Source organism: Cydia strobilella, chromosome Z (genome assembly GCF_947568885.1).
Source record: "Cydia strobilella chromosome Z, ilCydStro3.1, whole genome shotgun sequence".
Classification (NCBI taxonomy): domain Eukaryota; kingdom Metazoa; phylum Arthropoda; class Insecta; order Lepidoptera; family Tortricidae; genus Cydia; species Cydia strobilella.
This window is the reverse complement of record NC_086068.1, coordinates 34,241,262-34,251,413: the sequence shown is the minus strand read 5'-3', so window position 1 is coordinate 34,251,413 and position 10,152 is coordinate 34,241,262. Positions and strand designations below refer to the sequence as shown.

Below are 10,152 nucleotides of genomic sequence, written 5' to 3'. Positions count from 1 at the left end.
ATATTAGTTTGGCCAGCACAGATATAGCTTTAGACCTTAATTGGTCAATAGTTAATGAAACATTAGGTAGTGATCACTTTTTTATTAAACTTTCAACTAAACAACAATGCAATTTCAGCATCCCTGTTAAGAAAAGAAATTTCAAAAAGGCTAATTGGCAAAAATATAAAGAAGGTTTACAAGAACACTTTAAAAATTTTACGATCTGTAGTGACCATCAAGAAAATTATAACCAATTTATTCATCTCATTAATCAAGTAGCAGATATACATATCCCATATCATACATTTAATAATAATGTAAAGTCAGCATTTAAGCCAAAACCCTATTGGAACCAAAAGCTATCGGAAGCTATAGCCAAACGCAGGCTGGCGTTAACCAGGTTTCGTAGGAATCCTACTCCAGGGAATCTAGATATTTTACGGGACAAGACTTCTAAGGCCCATAATGATCTGTGTGGAGCTATTCGAAAGGGTTGGCAAGATCTATGCTCTTCAGTCGATGCAAGTACTACTTCGAGTGAGATGTGGAGGAAAATGGCCTGGATGAAGGGCTACAGAGCTCCTAGACAGTACATTGACCCAGTACTAGCTGAGGAACTACTATGTTCACTGTCTCCAGATTACGCCATCCCACCCTCACCGTTGCTTTTGGATTATGAGTCTCCCATTGATATTGATATCTCTATACAGGAGTTAAATAAGTGCATTAAACTCAAGGATACCTCCCCTGGGTGTGATGACATTTCATACTCTATGATTAGACATCTTCCAGAAAATGGCAAAAAGATATTGTTGTGTCTATATAATAACTTTTTCGTTAACGGATTTGTCCCTAATCAATGGAAAGATATTGGTATTATTCCTATTCCAAAACCGGGCAGAGATCCGAGCCAAATATCATCATTACGACCTATTTCATTAATGTCGTGTGTATGCAAAATCTTTCACGCAATTATCAACCATAGAATCGAGTGGCTTCTAGAGCGTAATAAGGAGTTCTCCGAAAATACTATGGGGTTTAGGAAATGTAAATCATGCTTAGATAGTTTAAGCGTCCTAGTTACTAGGATTCAAATTGGCTTCGCAAAAGGATCATCAACTTTGGGCTGCTTTTTAGATATTGACAGTGCCTACAATAATATTGATAATACAGTGCTAATTTCTACTCTGGACTCACTAAAAGTAGGACGTAGAGTATGCAACTACCTTTGGAATTTTTTGAAGCATAGATACCTCAAAATACAATTAGATGATTTAGTTATAGAAAGATCGACAGGTCGCGGTTTAGCCCAAGGGGACCCGCTATCGCCATTACTATTTAACATAGCCACTATGAAGATCTGTAAAATCCTTGAGAAGGAGATATTCATTTCACAATATGCTGATGATTACGTTCTTTATTGCCATTGTAAAAACCCTGCTGAGGGAGAAGTTAGAATCCAGCAGGCTTTAGATAAGATACAGACTTTATTTTTAGACATAGGTCTAGAGATTTCTCAGAGTAAAAGTAAAGTTTGTTTGTTTAAAAGGGGGTTTAGAAAAGATAACATTTCTATTAATATTAACAACCAAGTACTAGAAGTTGTGGATACCGTTAAATACTTGGGCCTTTGGCTTGACCGAGGCTTGCGATGGGGGAAACACATAAATGAAATTAAAGTTAAAGTTATTAAATTTATAAATACATTTAAAGTGTTAGCGGGAGCGGGATGGGGAGTGCACCAAGTTCATTTAAGGCGTCTGTACATTGCAATGATAAGAAGTAGGCTTGATTATGCAAGTTTTTTATATGGAAACAGCGCTGCAACTAATTTAGCTAGGTTAGACACACTACAAAACACTTGCTTACGAATAATAGGAGGGTTTATAAAAAGTACGCCTATCCATGTGATGGAATCAGAACTGAGTTTACCTCCGCTAGCAATTCGGAGACGGTATCTTGCAGGTAAAATGTTGTTAAAATCTAAATCTCTATGTACAAATTCCCTACCAGGACTTCTGACGGATTTGAAAAACTCTTTTGATTACCTTTACTGGCGTAACAAAACCAAACCGTTACTTGGACTTGTATTTAACGAGTTTAAGGACACCCCGGTATACTGTTGTAACCAGTTAGAAATGTTTTCACTCGATACCTGGGTTACTAATATAGATTTAAGTAACTGTCTAATATCAAATGTTGATAAAATCGATAAAGCTAAACGTAAGTACGACGGTTCTCAGTTACGAAGTATATGCAATTCAATGCTTACAGACACTTATCATGAGTATTATAAGATATTTACAGACGGATCTAAAACAGATATTGGTAGTGGAGCAGCGTTCTTAGATTGGCAAACCGGAGAAGTAATTAAACTACACATTAAGGACAATATTTCGATAATGGCTATTGAAATGATCGCAATTGCAGAGTCACTATCATATATTGACAGCATCAATAGTCATAATAAATTTGTAATTTTAACGGATTCAAAATGTACTCTTCAACATTTGAACCGCTGTACTTACGTCTTTAGGGGCATTCCAGTAGCTTACACAATAATTCGTCTAGTACTTAAACTCTGCGCTGCCAAAAAGAAAGTTATTTTACAGTGGATTCCCTCTCACTGCGGTGTTGTGGGGAACGAGGTGGTGGATCGGTTGGCTAGGGAAGCATCCGAAATGGGTGACAATTGCCATAATGTTCCTTGGTTTTCTGATGTCCTGTTTAAGGTCAAAAATATGTGCTTTGACATGTGGTCCGAATATTTTGACGAAAGATCTCGCACAAAGGGCATATGGTATAAAACGATCCAACCCACACTCCCTCGTGCTCCATGGTTCTCTTTCTGTAGGATGAACAGGCAGAATTTAATTGTTGCTCTTAGATTGCGATCTGGCCACATTCCTTTAAATAGCTATGCGTTTATGATGCGTAAAGTTGACTCGCCCAAATGTAATTTATGCGGAGTAGTTGAAGACGTGTTTCATGTTACAATGGAATGTCGCCGAGGTGCTGCGCAGCGTCGACTGCTTAATGTCAGGTGCTATGACCTCGGCAGGGTCAATAGTATCCTGGCTTGTCCAGCCTCAGAAGAGGCTGGGCTTCTTTATAATATGGTCAAAGACATCATTCAACTTAGAAATAGTGAAAGTTAGTCTGTTGTAGTTTTTTTTTAGAGAGCCACTATGAGGGTGGCATTTGTTTAAAACTTAAAACCCTCTATAAATAAATAAAGATTAAAAAAAAAAAAAAAAGGACTGTCATGTAGCGAATTGGATTGTGAATGTTAATGCAGGACTGCAGTCCGCCATTTTCTTTACGATAAAAAACACGGGCTTAGCAGGTTTTATTGAAATATATAAAGGAATTCGCTGTGTATGTGATTTAGAAATAGCACATAACCGTATTGCAAGAGCACCGACACGAGGGCCTACCGCTAAAAACGAGAAGCGTAATTTCTTTATCTGCCTCTCTATCACTATAAATTCTAGTTTATCGCAAGAGCGATAGGGAGTCAGATAGCAATATTTCGATTTTCCTTTCGTGGTAGGTCCTCTGGTAGGTAGGACTGCAATGTAGGAAGTGTGTGAGCTATATCCTTCTCCGCAGCCTGCGAGGCGGACTGCATTGTAGGTGTGTGTGTGTGTGTGTGTGTGTGTGTGGCTTTAATCTCGCTACAGACGAGCTACAGACTACGCGGCGCGAAGCCGCGAAAGTGAGTGTGTAATGGATTACGCTGATTAGCGAAATAGACTCCACACTCGCGTTCGCGGCTTCGCGCCGCGATTCGCGCACGAGTGTGGAGGGTGCTTTAGATGAAATAGTCGTAAAAATTACAGCGTTAATTTTCACAATCAAATATTGCTATTATAATCGAATTTAAACTGTTGTGAGACATACTAACATTAAATCATTTTACGGTTTAGACTCACTTGTTTTAGTCACTCGCCCTAGACCTAGACCTAGGCTCTCCGAAACATGTCGCGCGAGTGACTAAAACAAGTGAGTCTAAACCGTAAAATGATTTAATATTGCTATTATAATTTATAACTAATGTTTTATTTGTACTTCGTGGTTTGCTACTGAGTCAGTGATTCGATTTGAGTGTGATTTTCTCAATGTGAAACATAATTGGTTAAATATGACGTCAATACACTAATTTGTGGCTACTATATAAAGATGTGTACAATACAAATATTGTTTTTTTAATAAAATTATACTAAGAAAAAAAACCGTACTTTTTTTACCCAAATCGTACCTTTTTTGACGTACGGACGTACATAAGCTGGAAGGGTTCTGGCAACACTGCACCACATATATTATTATACTCTTTGCGCTGGACTGTTGAGTACTACTGTACAGATTTCAGTAAATATTTTACGACAATTTGGATATTTTCGTAATTTGATGAAAGTTTCGCGAGATAACGGTAATCGCATTAATCATTTTTACTAGAAATGGGTCGGGAAAGGAGCCCGGATAGGCGCAGGTCGCGATCTCGGGAGAGACGTGAAAGAGAACGTTATGACGACCGCGAGTCTCATCGAGAAAAGACAAAACGTCGTGAGAGGTCTAGAAGCCCGAGAAAGGATCGAGATAAATCTAGAAGTCCTGCAAGAAAAGATCGCGATCGCTCTCGTAGCCCCACCAGAAAAGATCGTGCCCGCTCTAGGAGCCCTAATAGAAAAGATCGCGCGCGATCCAGAAGCCCAAAGAAACGAGATGCAAAAGAAAAGGAAAAGGAGAGACGATATGAAGATAAAGACAAGCCTAAAGGTAAAAAAGATGACGGTAAATTGAATGAAGATTCTCAGGAAAACAAACAGGAGGAAGAAATCTCAAAGCCGGTCAAACGTGAACCATTGTCTTTGGAAGAATTACTGGCTAAGAAAAAAGCTGAAGAAGAAGCAAGGAGTAAGCCAGTTTTCCTAACAAAAGAACAGAGAGCTGCACTTGCTCTAGAGAGACGTCGGGAACAAGTTGAGGCATTGAGAGCAAATGTGGCTAAGCCTACTATAACAACTATTGACCTTACAGGGCCCTCTAAAAAGGATGAAGATAGGAAACACAGGGAAGATAGAGACCGTGAAAGAGACAGGGAGAGAGAACGTGACAGAGACAGAGAGAGGGAAAGGGATAGAGACAGAGAAAGGGACCGTAAGTATGATGAAAGAAAGTCAACAACAGATCGTAGAGATGACAAAAAAGAAAAGAATGAAGAATATGGTAAAACCAAAGATAAAGAACGGGAAGAAGAAGCCATAAAGGCTCGCTATCTCGGCATTGTGAAAAAGAAGAGGAGGGTGAGGCGACTTAATGATCGCAAGTTTGTGTTTGATTGGGATGCTTCTGAAGATACATCAAATGATTACAATGCTTTGTATAAAGATAGACATCAAGTGCAGTTCTTTGGTCGTGGGCACATAGCTGGTATTGATATTAAAGCTCAGAAGAAAGACCATAGCAAATTTTATGGAAATCTTCTGGAAAAACGTAGAACAGAATTAGAAAAAGAACAAGAGAAACTTCGTCTCAAAAAAGTTAAAAAGAAGGAAGACAAACAAAAATGGGATGACCGACATTGGTCAGAGAAAGATCAAGATGAAATGACTGAAAGGGATTGGAGAATTTTCAGAGAAGATTATAACATTACTATCAAAGGTGGGAGGATTCCGAATCCCATCAGATCATGGAAAGAAGCTGGTTTTCATAGTGATGTCATGGACATCATTAATAAGGTGGGATACAAGAGCCCTACGCCTATTCAACGTCAAGCCATTCCTATTGGTCTGCAGAACAGAGATATTATTGGTGTAGCTGAGACTGGTTCTGGGAAAACATTGGCATTCCTGATACCATTGCTAACTTGGATTCAATCCCTGCCCAAGAATGAACGATTGGAAGATGCTGATCAAGGACCTTATGCTATTATTCTAGCACCTACAAGAGAATTGGCACAACAAATAGAAGAGGAAACAAATAAGTTTGGAGTGCCCTTAGGTATCACTTCAGTTGTTGTCGTAGGAGGGCTCTCCAGAGAGGATCAAGGGTTTAAGCTCAGGTTAGGCTGTGAAATAGTCATTGCTACACCTGGTCGACTCATTGATGTGTTGGAAAATAGATACCTGGTTTTGAATCGCTGTACTTATGTAGTATTGGATGAAGCTGATCGTATGATAGACATGGGCTTTGAGCCTGATGTGCAGAAAATTCTTGAATATATGCCTGTGTCCAATATTAAACCTGACACTGATGCAGCTGAAGATGCTTCTGTATTACTGGCAAATTACAATTCCAAAAAGAAATACAGACAAACTGTCATGTTCACAGCTACAATGCCTCCAGCTGTGGAGCGCTTAGCGAGGAGCTATCTCAGAAGACCAGCTATTGTCTACATAGGATCTGTAGGAAAGCCAGTTGATCGTACAGAACAAGTCGTTTACATGATCGGTGAAAACGAGAAGCGTAGGAAGCTGACAGAGATATTGCAACGCAATGTTGAACCTCCAATAATCATATTCGTGAACCAGAAGAAAGGAGCTGATGTTTTGGCTAAAGGTCTCGAGAAGCTGAGCTTCAATGCTTGCACGCTACATGGCGGGAAAGGGCAAGAGCAACGTGATTTCGCATTGGCAAGTCTTAAGAACGGAACCAAAGACATCCTTGTGGCAACTGACGTTGCTGGTCGTGGTATTGACATCAAGGATGTTAGCATGGTCATCAACTATGATATGGCCAAAACGATTGAGGACTACACACATCGTATCGGCCGTACTGGTCGTGCCGGTAAAACCGGCAAAGCAGTTTCATTTGTGACAAAGGAGGATTCAGCCTTATTCTATGATCTTAAGCAAGTACTACTTCAAAGCTCCGTTTCTACATGCCCACCAGAACTGATGAATCACCCTGAGGCTCAGCATAAGCCTGGCACTGTGGTCACTAAAAAGAGACGGGAAGAAATGATATTTGCCTAATTCAAGTATAAATTATGGATCATTAAATAAAAACTTGGTCTATGATTATGGCGATGTTTTATTTAAATGACACTAAAAGACTATCTTAACTGAATATAAGTACATTTCTTGGTTATTGTAGTTGTGGCAAAGATTTCCATGTCACAAATAGGACGTCATACGTACGTAATAGGCCGGTCCGCACAGTTCAAAATGTATGAGAAATCTACATTAATTCTCACATTAGAGATTTTTTGAGATGTGATTACCTATGTTACAAATAATATATTTTGAAAAAAATCTCCACAAAATATGTCAATTTGTTTTTATAAATCCAAATTATTACTAAAATAGAGAAATAAACCAAAACATCAATCCCCACACTAGAGATTTTCTAATATGCTGTTCTCAGGCATATACTCATTAAGTATTTATATTTTCTTCCAGCTTGGCACAGAAACCTGCCCCCAATAACTTTCTTTATTAAAATTTTTTTTTTACATAAAAATAACAACTAATGTGTACATAAAAATTACATGTTAATTAAGCTCTTTATATTTACTATATTCTACAAAAAAATCTCTAACGTAAATGAATCCGTTTAATTACTATTAACCATTTTTGTTTCGATTTTTTTTTGTTGCTTATAGAAAATGGACACTCGACTTTTGTTTCACCTTCATAAATCTCTTACTCATGTTAGTGTAATAACAAAAAAAAATCTCACGTATATGTAATATTGTATGGAATACAACCATAATTATTACGACGTCCAAGCTATTTAAATTACCCACGCAGGCACTAACTGACGGGTACTGATTCACTGTGGAGAACGTTTGATCGACTTCCATATCTCCGTCTCACTTCAATGTTCGCGGTAGACGATCGGTCCGCTTGAACTGCCGAGAGTTCGCGATGCGGTCGACCGTTAATTCTCCCATGACTAACTTACCCAGTTTCATCGGTACGCGTAACGATTGTTTACGCATGTATAATTTTGATTGCGCGCTTACTTAACACACCTCAGGCAAAGCTCCGATAAAACGCGCAATGCATACATTGCGGCATATATCTTACGTATGTCAGCTATGAGGCTATGACATAGCAATGACAGACAGTGGCAGTTAGTGCCAAATTAGAATACAGACTTTTTTACCAACCATAAAGTTTAGTGCAAAGAGAATTTTAAACTCCTTAGTGAAAACCTCACGGTTTGTACGAAATTGAGCGTTAAGCTATGCTATGCTAATAAAGATGATGGTGTGATTTACGGAAATTAATAATAGATATAATTTATTTTATTGTATAATACATTCCCGTTTCATTTACACCCAATATTATATCTTTTTCCGTAATCAAATGCGTTTATAATTACTGTAACCATCTGTGTAGTGTACCATAATATACGCGATGGTTTGTCCTCCGGGCCCAAAATCGATGATCCCCTTTGATTATTTATTTTAAATGAACGTCAAAATCCAGACAGGAAATTTGATTATGACATTTACGGCTACTGCCATAGCAGTCGACAGCAATGTCGCGCTTCAATATTGCTGCAGTCGACTGCATTGCTGCAGAAAACGTGAAAAAGGTCATTCAATTCAATGGGTTATGAGATGAAATGACGCAATAATGAAACTTTAGTTAATTAACAATATTATATTAAATCATTATTACATACTATTTTACTCGCAAAAAGGTTTACTACCAACATACTTCTTGGTGCCCAAATGAAATAAATAGTACATTTCGATGCTAGTGCGGAAAGTATGTCATTACTTCACGAGTACCGAGATAGGTATCTTGGCAAGACTCGGGACGAGTGAAGAATGACATTTCCGCACGTGTATCGAACGACGTTTTTTAACACAGTTGCGAAAAAATAATAAAAACAACTAGTGAGGAATAAAAACAACAAGTAAGGAATAAAAACTTGGAAACTTAAAACGCCGCTTAGTAAGAAAAAACGCCTCTTTTTTGACAGGCGTTTCGGCAGCTATTCCTTTAAAGTGATATTTTCCAGAATGAACAATAAATGGGCTACATTGTCCATTTTTTTATTTAGTGCAAATCGCCACACTGTAATTGTAACAGGGAAAATTGTCACAAAAAATTACATAACATTTAAATTTTTAGTAAACAACTCATTTTTTTTGTATGGAAAGGTCTAAGAATTTTTTCAAAAATGAATTCCTCGTTCCTAAATTATACGAAAATGATATATAAGTTGCCCTAGTTGCTAAGAACAGGAAGAAATATAGCATAGATTGGACTTGGGGAGCCGACCCTTTCACCCCCCTTTTGGGGGGCGTTACGATCTCGTGGCTACCGGGCTGAATCAGTTTTATTTGCCCTGATAGTCATACTTGTTATGAACAAAATGCTGCACTTCATGATAAAAGCAAGCCGCTTTGCACAGTGATAGTAGGGACCAAACTGAGCGATTTAACCCGCAGCAGCGGCAGTTTCACCCCTTAGGAACAGAGATGGCGCCACTTCTTTAAAAAATATTTCAAAAAATTCTACAAGCTAAACCAATGAACCGATTTAAATGTTTAATATCTCAAATGAAAGCGCATTATATACGTTACTTTTAAAAAAATACTAAAAAAATATATACTGATTACTTTCGACAAAAAACGGCATCTTAAGTTTTTTTTTTTTACTCGATTGATAGTTTTTACTTGGTTTCTCAAAAAAATTGTATGGAATATGAATAGTTTAATGCATGTATATATTACTGAATAAATAACAAGTATTATAAAAAAAACCCGACACCGATATCTCTAATACTTCTCGAAATATGAAAGTTTGAATGTGAGTGTAAATTTCTTCAAGATATATTGCAAATAATTCTACAAGCTAAACTATTCGACCGATTTTAATGTTTAATATCTCAAATAAAAGGTCATTATATATACTACTTATAAAAACATATACTGAATACTTTTGGCAAAAAACTGCATCTTAAGTTTTTTTTCTTACTCGATTGATAGTTTTTACTTGATTTCATAAAAAAAAATTATGGAACATGAATAGTTTAATAAATATATATATAGTACTGAGTATATAAAAGTATTACAAAAAAACCCGACACCCATACCTTTCATTCTTCACGAAATATTTAAGTTCAATTATGCACGTTCTTACAAATAAATTCTTTAAAAAAATCTTCAACCGCAGTAAGTGCACTGATTTTAATATGAAATGTGCC

At 37.4% G+C, this 10,152-nt stretch overlaps 2 protein-coding genes across 2 annotated transcripts in view; one reads left to right on the top strand and one right to left on the bottom strand.

Moving 5' to 3' along the window:
- The first annotated feature begins 4,325 nt into the window (after positions 1-4,325).
- LOC134754205 (probable ATP-dependent RNA helicase DDX23) lies at positions 4,326-6,990 on the top strand. The gene has a single exon (XM_063690366.1). The coding sequence runs from the start codon at positions 4,443-4,445 to the stop codon at positions 6,957-6,959; it is 2,517 nt and encodes an 838-aa protein (XP_063546436.1). The 5' UTR covers positions 4,326-4,442; the 3' UTR covers positions 6,960-6,990.
- Positions 6,991-6,999: 9 nt separating this feature from the next.
- LOC134754417 (MICOS complex subunit MIC27) overlaps positions 7,000-10,152 on the bottom strand; it is a 28,595-nt gene continuing 25,442 nt past the window's right edge. The window contains exon 7 of the mRNA XM_063690740.1: positions 7,000-7,120. The gene's annotated coding sequence lies outside the window, so the exon portion shown is untranslated. The remainder of the gene's footprint in view (positions 7,121-10,152) is intronic.